At 56.7% G+C, this 18,952-nt stretch overlaps 1 protein-coding gene across 2 annotated transcripts in view; it reads left to right on the forward strand.

The window, feature by feature from the left end:
* CD82 (CD82 molecule) overlaps nt 1-18,952 on the forward strand; it is a 50,683-nt gene that overhangs the window by 15,966 nt on the left and 15,765 nt on the right. For both annotated transcript variants that reach the window (XM_030331765.1, XM_030331764.1), the window contains 3 exons: nt 4,582-4,654; nt 9,966-10,048; nt 15,314-15,386. In XM_030331765.1, coding sequence (XP_030187625.1) covers nt 9,986-10,048; nt 15,314-15,386 — 136 coding nt within the window. In that variant the 5' untranslated portion in view covers nt 4,582-4,654; nt 9,966-9,985. The remainder of the gene's footprint in view (nt 1-4,581; nt 4,655-9,965; nt 10,049-15,313; nt 15,387-18,952) is intronic.

Genomic DNA, 18,952 nt, shown 5'->3' on the forward strand with positions numbered 1-18,952 from the left:
TCTGTCCTCTGCCACGGGGAAGGGGAGGGGTCCTCGGAAGGCGGCTAAATTCTGAGGGCCCATCCGGGTCTTCCTGTTAGGGGCCCTCGAATCTGAGGCTCCTGGATAGCCTCTCAGAGAGTTCTAAATATTCCTCCAAGTTAGGGCTTCCCAGCCGATGTGGTGAATGTCCCCAATGTGTTGAGATGGTTGGTTATCTTCTCAGCCCATGGGGACAGAGCCCTGGGCTGGTCAACTCAGACCAGGAGCATTCCTCTCTATCCACCCCAGGGACCAAACAGATACTTCTCTATGTGTATCGTTATGTGAAACAGGTTGGGAAGGAGATGGCTCTAACCAATCCCCTCCCTTCCCCCACCATACATACTGAGCACACACATTCCCCAGAAGGGTGGGGATTCATAGTCCTCTCTGGGCCTCAGTCTCTTCATCTGAGAAATGGGGACAAAGTAGGTGATGTCAAAGGCATCCTTCTGGCACTGCGACTCAAAATATATAAGCCCTAGGACCAGCATTGGGAGGGGGCAGGGTCTGCATGGGGCCCAAGTAGCCTGCTAAGAAGGCCAAAAACAGTCCAGAAAGGGAGCCATGGAGAGGGAGAGGTCAGAGGCTATGGTTCAGCCTCAGTTTGAGCCTTTGGCTGCACGGTGCCAGGTGGGGAGGCTGGAAGGCTCAAGGTGTCTGCGCTTCTTGGTGTCGTACCGTCTGTAAAGTGGCCTCGTCCTCCTCATGCTAATGGCCTGCCGGTGTCATTGCTTGGGTTTCAGAGCAGAGCCTCGTAGGAAGGGCCACATCTGTCAGCCTCATCAGCCACGCTGAAAGAACACTCTGGCCAGGATTGGTGGGGCTGATCTTTTCCTTCCTGACAGGAAGCCAAGAAGCAGCCTTGGAGCCGTGGCGGGATGAGGGGCGGGCAGGCAGGGGTGCGGAAGGGTGGGCTGAGCTGGCTCCACCATCTACTTCATTCACTTCGGCAGCAGGTGAGGAGGAGGGAGCTTAGCCACTTACTTGTGTGGCCTTGGGCGGGTCACTGAACGCCTGAGACTCAGTTTCCTTATCTATTAAATGGGTATGACAGTATCTCTGTGGGGTTCGTTGCAGAGATTAAATAAGAGACAGTGGGAATGGTATGATACAAACTATAAGGTGCTGTTACTCTTGTGCCACAGTCCGGCCGGGCGTGGTGGCTGCCTGCATTCCTGGGGTGCCCCTGGCCTTCTTCCCCCAAATGCCAGGAGTCAGTCCCAGCTCCAGGTGTTAAGGTCCTTAGGAGAGGACCCGTCACCTGGGCTCATGGGATGGTGCGGCAGAAGCGGGTTCCGTATCTGTAAGACAAACAGGAGGGCCTGGGGCTCTAAGATCCTGTGATTCCTGGGAGGGTCTGATCTGAGTGTCTTCTGACCCGGGATGGCGGAGGTGGTGGCTTTCGTACCCCCGTGTTAGAGATGAGATGGGAAGGCTCCGAGAGGTTCTGCAATCCCCTTGCTCAAGGTCACACAGCTAGTTGGAAGCAGAGCTGGGATTCAGACTCAGGTCTTAAAGGAAACATGAGCCTAATCACGTTCTCTATGGCCTTGTGATTTTCCTGTTGCCCAGAGAAACGGCCTATTATACTTTTTCTTTTCTCTTTTAACAACAACAACAACAAAAGGGAAGATTGGGGAATGAAAAATAAGATCGCGCAGAGGTCAAAAAGCCAGCCCCCGGAGCCAGCCGAGGTTTCAGGAAACACATCACCTGCCCCGCATGAAAACAAACACGGCCACCTGTGACCAGCCTCTTTTTGTGGATGACCAGGACAAAGTCCAGAGAACTGGGGAGCTGAGTGGCTGAGGACTAGCTTGCAGGTGGAGAGCCCGCAGGCTAGGCCGGTTTCCAGAAACGAACAGCCAGGCCAGGCTTTCTCTGAGTTCCTGGTGAGATCAGGTGAGATCAGTTGTCAACTCACCAAACTGGCTGGACCTCCAGGCCTCAGGCCTCTGAGACACTGCCGGAGGCTCAGAGACAGAGGCACCGCCCGTGCTCAGGTCAGAGGCCCTGTTCCTTGGCCCGCCCAGCCCTGCCCTGCCCTGTTTAACCCCCACCCTACGGAGGCCCCCAGGCCAGGCATACATTTGGAGGCTGGATCCAGCCCCCTCGCGCCCCCCCCCACCCCCGGCGAGAGCGCTTTGGACTGTTGGTCAGGAAATCAACGACTCTGGGTAGTAATCATCATTGTTGTAATTTGATAGCATTTATTTGACACTTCCTGGGGGCCAGGCACTTTACAGATATTAGCTCCTGGAAGCCTTGCCATAACCCATTACTCAGTCCATTTTACAAGTGGGAAAGCTGAGGCACCGTGGTGAAGTGATTGCTCAAGGGCACATAGCTGGCTGCGATGCGCAGATTTGGTATCTTCAGACAGGGAGGGCAGGAGGGATGGCCAGGGTGCCCAGCACAGACTGAGCCCTACTATGCATGAACCTGACTATGGTTCGTCTTCGTATCTGTGTGGGGCGGGTACGCTTACTATGCCCAACTGCTGACAGAGGCAGCTCTGTAGTGTTTCCCAAGGCGATGTGGCTGAGCTGAGGCACATGAGGCCGCTCGGGGGTGGGAACGAAGGGCTGCCGTGTGACTTTCCTATACCTGTCTATGCAGAAGGCCCGGGGAGCCAGGACAGGCAGCAGGTGGCCTGGGGATGTCCAAGTCCTCCCTGTGCGTCAGCCCTGATCTTGCTGTGTGACTTGTGAGCTCTTGCTGTCTCCATCCCCTCTGGGAAATGTGGGGATCTGGAAAGTCTTCTGCAGAACAGATATTCCTCCTGGGTTAAATCACCCCGGTGTTGTGTGGGGGAGGGGTGGCGTGAGCCTCTAGCAAGAGGAGCAGAGGTACACAGAGCTTCGTGTGAGATTCTCCCCGGCCAGGCCCTGCTGCCCCAGGGCCCGCAGGCCTGCCTGCATCGCACTGGGAGCAGAGGGACCAGGCCACGCTGGGGACCAGGCCGATGGAAGTGGGTCTCAACACATTAACATCCCCTGGAAACTTAAAAGACCTTGTAGTCTGGACTGTAACCCAGACCAATTTAATCAGGATCTCGGACGGGGGGGGGGGGTGGGCAGGCACGAGCAAGCTGTACACCTTCCAGGGTGATTCTACGCACAGCCAAGATTGGGGACCACTGCCCTAAGCCAGTTGGGAGATGGGCGAAGTACGAACCTCTTGGCTTTCCAGGGTGAGTGACCCAGGGAAAGCACGCGCCTGCCCATCTGCGTCTAGGGATAGGGCTCCCAGCTTTTCTGACCTAGATGAGATTAAAATCCATTCTTGGGAGTAAGCAGCCTCCCCTTCCCATAAACCAACAACGTCATTCTTAAGGACCAGAAACCTCCAGGTGCGGGATCAAAGCTGGTTTGTCTCATCTCCTCTGAGAAATCTTTCCTGAGCTCCCCAGACACCCCCTTCCCCTTCCTTCTTCCTGCAAATACATGCCGAGCGCTTAGCACGTACTAGGCACTGCTCCAGGCTCTGGGATCCGGGGTGAGCGAGACAGACACAGCCCTCCCCTGAAGGAGCCGTGTTCTAATGGGGGCTCTATATGCACTAAGTGAACCAATAAGCTAACTGCGGTGAGCAGGCCATGTGATAGGCCCCAGTGTCCAGGGTGCTGTTCCTTACAGTCAGCAGGCGAGACCCCCTCACCCCAACCTGAGATTTGGGCAACTTGGTTGGGGCAGGGACGGGGGCTGGATGTTGGCATGTTTGGATTCTGCTGTGCAGATGAGGTGTTCAGGGAAGGCCTCAGGGAAGAGGGAACTTGACCTATAGGAAGTGGAGGAACCAGCCGGGAGCTTTGGGGGAACGACCAGGACAAAGGCTCTGAAGCAGGTCAAGGACCAAGTCACAGAAAAGAGTGGCTTTAGGAATGAGCACGTGTATGGGGGGGGGGGGGGGCCAAGGGGGGCGGTGCTGAGGACAGGGGAGGGGCAGGGCAAACCAGACGGGGCCCCGTCTGCTGCCTAAGAGGCTGGATTTTATAGGGGACATGTTGGCTACGTCAAGGTTACAGGGCTGCAGGCAGGGGAGTGACAAGGTCTGGTTTACAGTTTTCAAACCCCTTCCTGCAGCGTGGATGAGGGGTGGGGGAGGACAGGAGTGGAGCCTGTGACCAGCAGGGAGCTGCACTGGTCCAGGCAGGAGGTGAGATTTGGGCTGGGTGAGGTGTGGGACTAGAGGAGACACCTTCAGGCTGCGGGATGAGGGGGAGGAGGGAGAGGGAGTGTGGGTGGGTGTGGCTTTTAGGTGTTTGGCCTGGGACAGCTGTTGGGTGGAAAGGCCATCCCCACCCCATCCCTGGCCCCCGAACCCTGCAGCACTTAGAATCCTTAGCGCCGGCCCCTGAGCAGGCGCCTCTGGTCTGGCATTTCCTAGGACGTGCTCCGTGTGGCCTTGAGGGCTATTAAGTGAAAAGTGGTTTCAGTTCGGCAGTGTTTGCTGCGGCGATCTTGAGGATGTTAACAGCCTAATGTGTGGTGGCTCTCGGGGAGAAGAAGTGGCACTTTACAGACTTGGTGACAGCAAACCTTCTGTTCTTAACAGCGTGTCTTCGAGGACTCATTGTGAGGCGCCACTCCAGGAAACTCTGATCTGGTTCCAGCCCGGCATCGCACAGGTGAGGAGGCGGGCCCAGGGAGGGCGGTCACCGCGCTGGGTCCGGTACCCCGTGTCCCACCAGAGTGGGCACCGAACCCGCACCTCCCCACTCTGGGCCTGCAGGTGCCGCTCCGTCACGTAACTGTTTTCCACGAGGCCGTTTGGGGACATGCCTGTTCCAGGGTCAGGCTGGAGGGCCCCTGCTCCCCGCCGTCCTCAGGTGGGGAACAGACCGAGCCTCCTACCCTACGAGTGCAAATTCTCAGGTGCCCCACACGGGCAGCGGTGCTCACGAAGACACCAGCTCTTTCCCAGTCCTGCCTCCTGTACCCAGGGGGCTTCGGGGAAAGTGAAGGAGCCTTGGCGGTGGGTCCTGGCTCAGGGACCCAGAGCTGGCTCAGGGAGCTCGCCCCACAAAACCCCCACCCCACCCCTTGGATGAGGACAGAGGAGGTCTAACAACAGTCCCCGCTGACTCAGGGGCCGTGGGTATCAGACCCCTCTCAGGTGGCTGAGCGCTTGAAAGTCCAGGTGTTTTATGTGGAAGTCCCTCCTCACTTCACCATCCCTCCATTCTCCCCTCCACCCATCCCTCCATCGATCTGTCCATCATCCTTCCATCCATCCAGCCCGCCAGTTATCCCTGCATCCTCCCACCGCCAACCCCCATCCGTGGCTCTGTCCAGCTACCCATTCCATCTTTGATTCTGCAACATTTGCTGGGAGCCTACTTTGTTCTCATAAATAATACATAGTCTTTCCCCTCAAAGTATCACGGTTCACAGGGGAGATGGACAATGAAGTAGACAATTACCATACAGCATCATGAATTCTAGTGGTAACCTCCATTTATTGAAAGCCTACCATATGCCAGGCATTTTATCCACATTATCTAATTTAATCTCCGGACAAAGCTTCCAAATGGGTTTCATTTTCCTCCTTTCAAAAATGAGTAAGGTGACGCTCAGAGAGGTTAAGTCAGCTGTTCAAGATCACACAGCTGGGAGATGAGAGAATTACATTCAAACCCAGGCAGGCCCTCTAACGCCGGAACCTGTTCTTGGAACAACGAATCCAGTATCCGAAGCTATTGGAAGGAAGCGGAGAGGGGGCGTGGCTAACCAGCAATCTGTGTTGACAGGGACTAGGTGACTACGGGGGTAGGGACAAGGCTGGCTGGAGTAGAGGCGTCTTCCTGGAGGTGATTTCTGAAGTCAGTCTTGAAGGATGAGTAGGCGTTGGTAAAATACCAGCGCAGTAATCTCACAGTACAAATTGGTTTGGCGTAAAATGGTGTATTTGGTCAATTTAAATTGTGGTTGCTTAGAAATGGTCAACTTACCTGCTATAAAGTATAACATAAAACAGTCCCTCCTACCTACTGCCCAGACAGCTGTCGGAGACTGCTCTGGAATTTTCCAATAAAACGCGCATTCGTGTCATTCCCTTGTGTCGTCGGCCGTCCGTACACGCTTGCCGGGAGGCGTGGGCAGACCCTCCAGTGTTTACGGAAAGTATACACAAGGAAGCATAACATTCTCTTCAACTTCATCTGCAAATGAAACCCTCACCCCTTACTTCTTCCACAAGTACCGACCGACACAGGCCCAGGGAGCCCTGGCCGTACGAGGTACTGACCTATCCGTTTACAGCAGTGGGTTCAGTCAGGCCCCTCACTCTGTAGGTGAGGAGAACGAGGACCTAGAAGTCCCTTCCCTGTGGCCACGTGTTGGCAGAGCCGGTATCTGAACTCTTATCCGGGGTCCTTTGTCTCCTCCCTGACTGCAGTTCCTTACGTTCAACTTTTGCCACCTCTATGTGCTACAAAATCTTTTTATGTTTTTTCCCCAACTATTTAAAAATGTGCAATCTGTTCTTAGGTCACAAGTTGTACAAAAAATAGGTGGTGGGTTGGATTTGCTCCACAGACCCAGTTGGCCAACTCTCGCCCCACACCAGCCCTTCCTCCTGTCTCGTGGATGAGAAGACTGAGGCTCAGATCCCCAGGCCTTCTGACCCCAACTCTGGGAGCTCCCTGATGATGCCACACCCTGTCGCGGAGCGACCTGGGCACGTTCTCAGCCTGGGCTGTGACCCCCAGACCTTCTTGGGGCTACCCGTCTCCTCCGTGTCGCTTTGAGGGGGAAATGTCTGTACCTTACAGGGAAGAGAGACTTTGCACCCTTGGATGTTGGCCAGTGTGCCACTGGTTCTGGGCACCTTCTCCTCCCTCAGGAGATCCCCAGGGAGCCTCTGGGGCTTCCCGGATTGGCCAAACTGCCTGCCAGTCATGGGGCTGCTGGCTCCTGTTCTAACATCTGAGCCCCCCCACCCCCCGCCCCAGCTGCCTCCCGGAGAAGATGGGGTGGCCTAAGGGGTTAGGTAGCCTGAATTCTGCCCTTGCTGGTCAACATACCAGTGACTGGGGACAAGCTCCTTCACCCTTCTGTGCCTTTCTTTGCTTATAGGACACGGAAGGGCTTTGCCCAATGTCTAGTACAATTCATGTGAGTGCCCGAGACCAGCGAGGTTGCTCAGAGTCTGGAGCATCTGTGAATACCAGTTTAGCAGGTTCTGTCTCCTTCTTGCCCGCTTGGGAATCCCAGCCGTCCCCAGAGATCCCTTTATGTAGTCGAGGCCACTCAGACAGGACGCACTTCACAGGGGAAGGGTCTTGGGCTCTGGAGCCCACCCCTGCTTGGGCACTGTGCAGCTTGGATGAGTTACTTCACCTCTGTGAGCCACGGCCTCCAGGGATAGGAACACCTCCCTCGCTTTCTGGGCGCGTGAGACGCAGGTGGCCTCCTAGAGTCGGTGCCACTCATTGGCGGCCACTCTTTCTCACTCAGCGGGCCCAGAATTTACTCTTGTCCGCCAACTGCCCTTTCTTTCTGAGCACCCACAACCCTGTGAGGCTGCCCTGGCGCCCCAGCCTGAGCAGAGGATGTGGAAGTGGAATGTGTAGAAACTCCCTTCCCGTACTGCCTAGAAACAGACAGACAACGGTTGCCAAAGACCGTTTGCGTGTTTCTCCAATTGCACAAGATCCCAGCGCGCGCTGCTCGGGCCCTTGGCCGCTGCCAGAGCTCCGCGAGGCTCTTCCAGTGAATCGTGACCTGTCTGTAGACTGCTTGGGGCTCAGCCTGGGTCAGCCCCTCGGGGCGTCCCGCGTCACTTACAGTGAGGAGACCTAGCCAGGCAAGCATGAGAAACACGCCCCCTTCCCCTCCATGAGAGACTCTTTCCTCTGCTGTTTCTTGTTCTGCGCAAGTTCATGAAGAACCTGTGGTCTTCTGTGCTGGAGTGGGGAGAAGAGAACAGTCACGCTCCTTCATGGGGACCGTCCCCTGCAGGTCTCCCTCAGGCCAGGCCTCGGTTCAAGATCTCAGATCTCTAGACCTCCTGACACAGGGAGCCCCTGTTCTCCTCGCTCCGGATCTGGGATAGGCCCTGGGTGGAGTTGCTATGGCCGGGGTTTCCCTGGCTCCTAACTCCCTGTTGTCCCTGCGTTTCTCAGACCCCAGCCTTGGACCCTGGTAGACTGGAAGAGCCGTTCAGGCCCCTCTCCTCACGTTGCACTTGAATCCCCGCAGGCCTTTGTTCAGGCTTTGCTTCCATGCCACTTGTAACAGGGCGCTCATTACCACTCAGATAGCCTTTTCCTTCTTTGGACGGCTTTGCTTCATGGTGTGCCCAAATGCGATGCGCAGAAAGGCAGCTAAAGAAAATGTTCTCTAATTGAGACGTGAGAAAACTGAACTGGGTCCCTTGGGAGGTGGTGGGTCCTCCCCCTTAAGCCCTCTCCCCCATTACCGGAGGTGCAGAAAGTCAAAGCGGAGGTCCCACTGGCCAGGATGATAGAAGATTATTACATGCAGAAAAGGCAGAGGGGACCTCCATAGGGACAGGATGTATTCACAAGGCTTAGGGCTGCCTTTTACCCTTGCAAGAGGAGGAAGGGGTAAAGCCCACCCCTTGGCCCTCCTCCCCTCTGCTCTGTGGCCTGCCCCTCCACCTCCCGTCCGCAGGGCAGTGGGAACAGCACTGGGCCCAGTGCCTGCTTCCCCACCCCCAAGCCCAGCTCTGCCCATGCAGCTGCCCCATGCAGCTGTCCCGGCCCCAGCTGCCCGGCCCTGGCTCCTTTCGCCCCACGGAGCCCAAGAGCTGGGCTGTTGTCATTCCTGGATTGTATGGCTTCAGGGAGGGGGCGAGGGCAGCCAGCTTCCAGCTTCCCTCTTCCGGCCTGAGGTCCATCAGCGTGGGGAGATACAGCCAGTGTGCTCAAGCATGGTTTGTGTTTCAGAAGCACGAGTGTATTGCCCAGGAAAACTGAGAAATTGGGAACAACCATGGGTCTAATCATAGAGTATTGATTACATGCTTTGTGATATATCTGTATCCGGGACTTTAACCCTAGGATCCTTGGGGGTTCCTGAGCGAGCTTTGTGGGGCCTATAAACCTCCAGAAATTATTTGCAAAATGCTGCCTGTACATGAGTTTTCTGGCGGAATCTCGCCCTCCAGAGTGTCAAATGATCAGCAGTATGGAATCCTACACAACATGTAAAGTTGTGTCATAGAACATTTTATCAGCATGCAGAGATAGTATATTGTAGAATGAAAAAGGCGGGTTACAAACCACTCTATACAGTATGAGCCCTGTTTTGTTTAAAACCATCTGTTAAACACACATGCTGGAAGTATAGCTCCTAAAATGATGACAGTTTTTATCTCTGGGGTAAGATAAAAGTTTTTGTTCCCTTTGTGTTATTCTGTATTCGTTGGATATTCTACCATGCATATTTGTTCTCTCTTTGAGGAAAGGGTGGAGGGCGCACTCGGTCCATTTTCTGAGAAGCCAGAACTCTCCTTCTCTCCCAGCAGCCCCCTGGCCCCAGACGGGGCTGCAGATCTGTGCCATAAGCTACGGTCTCACCTCTGAGTCTCCAGCAACCACCTGCCACCTTCCTTGCCTCCTCCCTTTGACCAGCATCCATCTGGGCATTTTCAAAGCCCAAGAGGGTCCTACGTGACTTCCCTCCAGGCCCTGCCCAGTTGAGTGGCCAACCCAGACTGTCAAACATCAAGCAACCGAGATGGCCTGTAGGCCCGCACTTCCTGGCCGTGTGGCTTTGGGCCAGTCATCGAACCTCTCTGGGCCTCCGGGTACCATGAAACAAGACCTCGTGTTAGTTCCTCCCTCTGGGATTGCCGTGAGGATGAGCTGGGATGATTCGGGGGCCGCTGGGTCACTGATAGCGGTCAGCATTGTTCCCTTTCCGCCTGGCCCAGCCTGGCCCTGACCTACCTGCCTTCTCTCTCCTCCCCAGGGAGCTCCAGGACCAGCAGGATGGGGTCAGCCTGTATCAAAGTCACCAAATACTTTCTCTTCCTCTTCAACTTGCTCTTCTTTGTAAGTACAACCAGCTCAGCCGATTGCCTCCAACAGAGACTCTCCTCCTGGGGGCAGCCCAGCCTGAGGACCCTCCAGACGCTCCAGGCCAGCGATGGCAGTGGGACGTGGTCAGCGAGGGCCGAGGACAGACCGCTGCAAACGGAACCGGGTGGGGCAGCCGGGAGATTGCCTACGCTCCAGCTGGTTCTGTGGTGCCTCTCCCAGCTGTCCCCTCTCGTGTCCCCAGCACCGAGGTCCTGGGCAGTCAGGGTTGGAAGTAGGCATGGGTGTGGAAGAGCCCCCTGGGTGTCCCCTAACTCATCAGCAGGGAGTTCTCTGAAATCTTTCTCATCCTGTCCTGGCCCTCCCCCTACCTGTGTCCCCTCTGAAGAACTCCTGTTACGGTTCGAGATTTCAGCTGCCCCCCTCCTCCCTCACGCCCGTTGTGGGGGGCTCCCAGAGGGTGTGCAGGAGAGACCAGGCTTGGGGCCAGAGTGGGGACCCAGTGCCCCTTCACCAGACCCACCCTGGCAGGCCTCACCAGGTCCCCAAGCCATGGGGGGCCACCCAGATGTAAGCCCAGTGCACATCTGGAGCTGGTTTTCCTGGGGCCTCCATTTTCCTCTCTGGCCTGGCACTGACTGATTCTTCCTGCTTGGAGTTGCAAGGATGATGTTGGGGTGTGCGTGTGTGTGTGTGTGTGTGTGATGGGGTGGGGGAGTGGCCTGAGAGGCCCTCCCGGGCCCAGGGTGGTGCTAGGGGCTATGTCTCCTCTGTTGCTGGTTTACCCTATACTGTTAAAAATCAGGCTGAAAAAGAAGATGTTTATTATGATCCAACTTAATTTTTAAAAATTACGCACACACACGAAGATTTCTGAGAGGGGAAGAAAATGCCTCTCCGTGTTAGTGTTGGGATTCCTGAGAACTTGGATTTTATTCTGGGTGCTTCTCTGCGTTTTCCAAATCTTCCTACAATAGACATGAATGACTTGTGGGGAAAAGACGTTTTATGTCAAGTTACACAGGATCGTAGACAGTTTGGAAAGTGAAGAGTCATTCTAAATCCCCCCTCATAACCGTAACCCAACAGATACTTACGAGTGTGTTGGCACACGCAAACACACACACACACCCTTATGTGCATGCACGCGCACGCACAGCTGTGGTGCTGCCTGTTGGGCCGTTTGTCCACCCAGCCCCCTCCTCTGAGACCTTGCTGTGGCTCTTGTCCTCCCCGGATGGCAGCCGGCTCTAGAAGCTACCGCAGCCAGGGCCTGGGCACCTGGGCTTCCCCAGCTTGGCGGTCGGGTCCCTCCTGGCTGGGCCGGGCCTCTGGAAAACAGTTGCCGATGCAGCAGGAGCCAAGCCTTCCCTGGCAGGTGCTTGGTTCCTGGGCCTCCGCCTGGCTTCAAGTCCGGCCAGGACTGGGGGACAGGAAGGTGGGAGTGCTGTGGTTCTACCCCTGGGGACTCTAGGGACTGAAGAGAGGGGTCTGGGCTACAGCCTGGGGAGCGCCGGGGTTTGGAGTCCAGGGACACAGACAGCCCGTCTCACCCCATGCAGTGGGGGGGGTGGGGGGGGGGTGGGTAGAGACTGGAGAAAGGAAGCAGGCTTGATGGTTTTGGCGGAGGCGTCCCTTCCCATCCTGCTCCTAGCCTGCCCCGTGGAGCCAGAGACTGGAAAAGCTTGTCTCCGGCCAGAGTTTTGGGGGCTGGCAGGAGTCAGGTGTTAACCCCCTGTGTGCTGGGGTCCAGGATGGCCGATCAGGATGAGAGGGGGTGGGCAGGGAGAAGGGGAGCTTTCATCAGAGGAGGGGAAGGGGAAAGGAGAGACTTAGAGGGACAGTGCACGTTTGTTTGTTCACTCACTCCTCCCTCGTTCACCATGTGTGTCCTCGACACCTGTGCATATTCAGACCCTGTCATGGGTCCCGGGTAGTCACTCACCAACAGAAGGGCCATGGTTTCTGTCCTACGTTCCTGGTGGAGCTGGGGGGGCTCCAGTCAAGTATTTATTCAAATGGATGATAAGACGGCATTTGTCCCGTGTGCTGGGCATGAAGGATGTGGCCCCCAGGAGAGGTGGTATTAGGGCACTTGACCTTGTCAGGATGGCCAGCTACAGCTCCCTGGAGTTGTGTGTGGGGGGTGGGGAGAGAGGAGTCCGGGCTTCTGCATGAGTCCTGTATGGGGGCGGGGGGCAGAGTGGGGCTTTCCGGGGTGCGGGCCTTGCAAGCCTTCCAGGAAGGATTCTGGTTTTATTTGGTGCATGGTGGGAAGTAGTTACGTGATCAGACTTGTGGTTTGGAAGAGTCGCTCTGGCTGCTGTGTGTGTTCGCATATGCATACGTGTACACGTGTTCATCCTTGCCTACGCTCCCTGCTGACCCCGGGCTTCCCAGAAAATTGCCCAGTCAGCTTTTCTTAGGTTCACAGAAACCCAGAAGCCGCTTGCTGATGCCGTACTGTTCTGGGGGAAGCCGTTGCTATAAGGGTCCTGGCTCCCGGCTGAGCCCTGAGGGGAGGTTCTGGTGGACCTGGGGGGCTGGGCGTTGTCGGTTAAGGTGGGGGTGCCCCATGGTCTCAGCCTTGGTTCACAGAGAAAGAGAGTGCCAGGGTGCCTCCCCCATTCTGGTTGGCTGCCTGGCTGGGGCTGTTCCTGGCTGACTCACAGCCTGGTGGCTGGTCCGGCCACACAGATGTCAGTCTTTGGACATCAGACCCACATGGGGCTGAATGGATGAGTGCCGGGGACTTCCTTTTTGGGTGTCTTGAGGCGAGCCGAGGAAGTTAGCTGGGAAGTCCTGGAGTTTGACCTACTTGGGATTATGTTTGCCCACAGGGAGTTTTCTGCCCTGCCCTGTGAGTGTAGGGAGTGAGCAAGTCAGGGGCTATGCCATACGGGTCAGAGGTGCGCAGGAGCAGACTGTGGGCCTGACGCCTGGCCTTCGGCCAGCTGTGCTGTGAGGGGCAGAGTTGGGGTGGGCAGGGCCTCAGGAGTCTTTGGGAATCAAACTCCCAAGTTCTGTAAAGTCCTGCTTCCTCCCAGCAAGCTATATAGTCCGAGGCACCCCCACCTGACTCGAACCCTCCGGCTCAGCAGGGTCCCGTAGCCTCACTGTCCCCAGAGGCTGGCTTTCCAGGTGAAGACCCAGGACAGACCCCGGGTATCCCTGCTGAGGCCACCATCTGGCCTAGAGTAATAGACCTGGCTTTCAGCCCCTGATGGGAGGAATGGGCGAACTCTGGCAAATCGGGGCGTCAGTTTCCCCATCTGCAAAATGACAAGTAACAGGGCCCATCTGGCAAGGAGGGAGGAGGGGACTCATGACCTGCTGGGAGACAGTGGGGGACAAATGTAGGGTTGCCATCAGCTGCCACTGTCTCTAAGGGGGTCAAGACTAGGGCAAGGTGCGTGAGGCACTCACTTGGGGACGAGAAATAGCCCCGCGCTGTGCCCTCTCAGGGCTCCGCTCTTTTCAGAAGGAAAAACATCACTGGTACCGATCCTGCCTTTATTTAAAAGTTTGATATTTTGTTCATCATAGATTTTTTTTTTATTTTTATTTTTTAACGTTTATTTATTTTTGAGACAGAAACAGAGCATGAACGGGGGGAGGGTCAGAGAGAGGGAGACACAGAATCTGAAACAGGCTCCAGGCTCTGAGCTGTCAGCACAGAGCCCGTCGCCGGGCTCAAACTCACGGAGCACGAGATCATGACCTGAGCTGAAGTCGGACGCTCAACCGACTGAGCCATCCAGGCGCCCCATTCATTCATCATAGATTTTTAAAATGAATTTTGGTTTTTAAAAGTAATTGCTGCAAATTCTTATCTTGGGCTGTGTGTGTGTGTGTGTGTGTGTGTGTGTGTGTGTGTGTCTCCTCTTAATTTTTATGCCCAAGGCAAGCACCCCGTTTTCCTTACTGTGGTCCTGGCTCCTGCTTTAATGACAGCACAGCAAGGCTGTTCAAGCCCCGTGGGCTGGGGTGCTCACCCCACGCTGAGGCTCAATCAGCAGCTGCTGGCCTCGCAGCTTAGGACCTGATGGCTGAGCGGGGAGCCCAGGGCCTGTGATGGAGGCGGGAGGTGGCATGCTGGGACCCTCATGTGGGCTCAGACCAGGCCCCAGGTGAAGGCCAGCATTGTGGGGTGATTTGTGGGGTGATGCAGTGTCCTCTGCTCCCAAAGGGAACCTGTGCTCTTGCCCCGGCTACAGGCACTTCCCCAGCCTTAGCTGGCTTGGGGGGATGTGAGCCTCCGCTGGGGTCCCACCTGGGGAGTAGGCTCAGGTTGGGGGCCACCCTGGTGTGAGGCAGGGAATCCCTGGGCCTATGCCACCCATTCTCCCCAGGTTTACCTTTCTATTCCTGCCTTTACAGTGGGTTCCGGATCTCGTTCATTTCCTGAGCACTCAGCAACTGGTGAGATAGGCGCCCTGGGGATACAGAGCTGCATACAGCCCAGCCCTGCCCTCAGGGAGCTCACGGAGTAGCCTGAGAAGGACACACACAGCTGGTTAAAGCCAGTAGGAGGGGCGCCTGGGTTGCTCAGTCCGCTGGTTTGAACTTCCATCTAGAGATTTCGGCTCAGGTCATGACCTCACGGGTTTGTGGGGTTCAGCTGGGAGTCTGCTGACAGTGTGGAGCCTGTCTGAGATTCTCTCTCTCCCTCTCTCTCTGCCCCTCCCCCACTCTCGTGTGTAGGCACGCTTTCTGTCTCTCAAAATAAGTAAGTTAACATTGAAAAAATAAAAGAAAATAAAGCCAGCGGGAATGGCTGTTGAGAAGGGTGCAGGAGTGGTTGCCACAGAGTAGGGGCCCCTTGGCCGGACTGGGGGAGTCAGGAGGGCTCCTGTGGAAGCCGAGCTCTGAGGGGCAAGTGGCCAGTGGACCTTGATGTTCAAGTCCGTGCAGGGTTTTCCCCAGAGGTGGTTTGGGATGTTTGTGGCCCCTGAGATGGGCTGGGGGAGGGAGGGGGATGGCCTTGGGGAAGAGCCAGGAGGTAAAGCAGGAGGGCATCCCTGGGGGGAGGCTGATTGACTTGGTTTAACCACCCATGGGCCTGCGGTGGGGGAGACTGGAGGCAGGCCCTGCTGTCTGGATGGCTGGGGTGCGCCGGGACTTGGGGTGCAGGGCCTGAGGCCACCCGGACATCCCTGGGCTGGGGCGGGGATGGAGGTGGTGCCCCCCCCTTCCCCCCGCCGTGTCCTCCTGGCCTGGCTGCAGGGGCAGCCTGCGGGGCCCTCAGAGGCCCCCATTGACTGCACCCTCTCTTTCCAGATCCTGGGCGCGGTGATCCTGGGTTTCGGGGTGTGGATCCTGGCCGACAGGAGCAGTTTCATCTCTGTGCTGCGTAAGGACCCCTCTGATCCCCCTGCCCGGCTGGCTCTGGAGTGGCGGTCCGGGGCAGCAGGCAGGGCCACCGCAGGAGGACTTGAGCCTCAAAGCCGGTCCCTTTTCCAGCTGCCCTCAGGGCCTGGCCCAAGTCCTGTGCTGAGCACTCTGCCCTGGGCCCCCTCTGCAGGGGTTTTCAGAAGGAATTTTCTCTCCCTCCCTAAACAAAGCTGCTGTTGTCTGGAGAACAGTGGGGGGTTGAGGGAGGCTTGCTCTCCCATTCCCGGCCCTTCCCTCAGCCCTGACCTTGAGAAAGCCTCTTATATTCTCCTTCCCTCCATTTGCCGGCTCAGCAAAATGTGGGCAACAGTCCCTCCCCAGTCAGTTTAGGTAGATGGAGGAAAGGCCAGGAAAGACGGATTGTCAGGATTTGGTGACGTGCCTACTATGTGCCTGGTGCCAGTCAGACTGTTGGGGCCTGTGGGCTGGGGAGGAAACCACCGGGCACAGCAACCATTGTTTGTGTTCCTTATGCGCCAGGCATGGGGCCAAACGTTTTACACATGACAATTGCCTTAGTCCCTCAAGAGCCCCGTGAGGTAGGGACTCTTCTGTTCCTGCCTTACAAATGAAGAAAGGAGGCTCAGAGGAGTGATGTCCCTGGCTCAAGTTCACTTAGCTTCGAGTGACAGGTGTGAGATTTGAACCCCGAGAGCTTTGGTCCTGACCGCTGCCCATGGTAGGGGAACCACAGCAGGGAGGCCTCTTCTCTCACTCTTGAAGCAGGAGGAAAGAAGCCCAAGGCACTCTTGCACCGCTGACAAGAGCCCTTCCAGGTCTATACACACACACACACACACACACACACACACACACGCACGCACACACAGCCTCCTCCAGGAAGCCTGCCAGGCTTGCTGCACTGATCTCATGGCTGCCCCGAGGTGGAAGGGAGGCACGGCCGAGCCCCCCCCCCCCCCAGTAGCACAGGGATGCCACTCCCATCAGTGAGTGCATCCTTGGCTCGCTTCCCTCCCAGCTGCTGCTGAGGCCGCAGGTTTGGACTCAGGCCCGTGACAGCTGCTTGATTTGAATAAAGCGGAACCAGGCTAGGATGGGTGATGGAGAGGCCACACCTGTCACTGTGGCCCCAGGGGGCTAGGCCGCCCCTCAGACCTGAAAGGAAGCAAGGACGATCCACCGTCCAGCCACATCCGATGTGGCCTGGGGCTGGTAGTCTGGCCTCTTCCTGAGGGGCTGCAGACTGTACCCCCATTCTGGGGCTAGGGTCTGCATTTCCCGCCCCAGCGGGGTGCCCACGCTCCCCGTGCCCACCCTCCATGGGCCCTGATGAGGCCCAGGCTCCCCACTTCCTGGCCGTGGCCTACACCCAGCAGGCACTACGCCATGGGGCAGAGTCTAAGGTCCGGCTCGCCCACTGCATCCCTGCCCTCTGCACCTTGCCCCAGGCCCCAGGAACCTCCTGCCGCTTCTCCCGCCTCCTCCCATATCAGTTCTCAGACTCTGGAGCTGCCAGAATTTAGAGGTCCCCTAGGGGCACCTGGAATGTTTTCACAAATACAAGGGCCCCAGGGATCTGACTCCATTGATGTGTGGGTGGGGGCCTGGAGTACTATGGTTTTGAAAAAGCTCCCCAGGGGCTTCCCCAGCCAGGGCTTGTAAACACTAACCTACCAGAGGAAAAAGACTTACTAAGAATCACACACAAAGTGAGGCTCAGAGCTGGGACCTGTGTCCCTGGCCTGCATGACATAGCTCTTCCCTTACCTAACCGTGGGTCCACGGGGCGAGGCGTTACATCTTACAGTGGGGGAAACTGAGGCACAGGAAGGGGAAGTAACTTGTCCAAGGACACACAGCTAGGAGGCAGGGCTGGGATATGAACCAGGTGGCGTGGGTCCTGAGCTCCCGGAGCCCCAAGCCCCTGTCCTGCAGGGTCCCACACATTCATGCCTTAACGAGAGGAAGCGAGTGCAATGGTTAGGGGCACAGACTCTGGAGCTGGGCTGCCATGGTTTGAATCCTGTCTCTGCTGCTTACTTACTAGCTGGGTAATCCTGGGCAAGTTACCTCACCTCTCTGTGCCTCTTTATCTGGAAAATGGGGATAATAGAATATACTGCAAGGTTATGGTGAGAAATGCAGTGAGTTCATACATGAAAAGCATTTAGAACAGCTCCTGGTGAAAAGTAAACCCTACACAAGTGATTACATTTATAACAACATCTTTAAGAAGTAGGATTTCGTTCCATTTCACAGAGCAAGAAATAGAGGCCGGAGAACGGCTTGCCCAGGCTGAGCCCGTTAGCAGCAGAGCTGGGATTTGAGCCCCAGTCCCTTTCGGTCTGGGTCCCTTCCTACCTCACTGGTAGCTGCCAGGCCTGGTGAGACCAAGATGTTTCTGCTGTGCACAGTGGAGGGCCACCCCAGAATGTCCACTTGTCCCCTTCCTAAGTCCAGATGCTGAGACCAGGGCCAGCCTGAGACCGTGGGTGAGGTCAGGGACTGATGTCCACTAACTGTTCTGAGAAACCGAGACCCCACATCTGGGCTGGCCTCCTGGGGGAGAACCCGAGTTGGGGTCTCAGCCCTGGGCACCTGGGTCGCCTGTTAGCCTTGCTGGGCTTCAAGGCTCGTAGGGACAAATCGGGATGTAAATCTACCCTCATCGGGCTGTTGTGGAAATTAAGCAGATGATTCGGATAAAGGGCCTTGTTCTGGCTGGCACACAGTGGATTCTAGGCAGTGCCAGTGTCTTTTTTCTGGGAGGTGTCCCTGGGAGGAACCCAAACCCGGGAAGCTTAGAGAAAGTGACACTTGACAGCCTCCCCCCTGCCTGTGCCGATTGCCGAGAGCCTGGAATGAAAACTGGTTCAGTGCCCGGAGCCCCCTACACTCACCACAGCAGGGGCACTGCCCGCCTGCCTGGGGGCTCCTGTGAGGAACTGGGCGGAGGCAGCCCAGCCCTGGCACCCCCAGAATGGAGTGGGCTGTCCAGGGCTTTTCCGGAGCTCCAGAACACTCTGTCTGTGACCAGGAAGTGGAACCGAATCAGGCCCTCCTATCCACCCACATTTCGGCTTTGTAGTTTTTTGTTAAGGGCACTAACACCCCCTCGGTGGCTAGGGTGGGGATCTCAGCTTCTCCGAGGTCCCCCAGAGAGCCGGCCAGTGTTCTCCCTGCTGACGGTCACTTGTGTCAGCCCTGGCCACGGCTGAGTCATTAGGAGAGCAGGTTAAACTTCCAGATTCCAGGTGGTCCCCAGGGAAGTCTGTTAGTTGTGATAGACCCAGGAACCCACACTAATACACTCCAGGCTGCCCACCAGGTTTCTGGAAACATCCTGTCCCGGCTGTCTCCCTGAGAGTACAGGGGCTGTCGTGGGAGGGAGTCCGCAGCCCCTGCCAACGGGAGGCGCGTGACGGCCTCCGGGTAGAGCGCATCCCAGGCCGGCAGGCTGGAGGTGGGCAGGAGCTGTGCCCTGTTGTCGCGAGTGTTGTGATGGGCTTCTTGGGAAAGAAGAGGGTCTTCTTTCCCTGAAGAGGGTCTCATGCCATCAGGCCC

The sequence above is a fragment of the Lynx canadensis genome, chromosome D1 (assembly GCF_007474595.2).
Source record: "Lynx canadensis isolate LIC74 chromosome D1, mLynCan4.pri.v2, whole genome shotgun sequence".
In the NCBI taxonomy this organism is placed as follows: Eukaryota; Metazoa; Chordata; class Mammalia; order Carnivora; family Felidae; genus Lynx; species Lynx canadensis.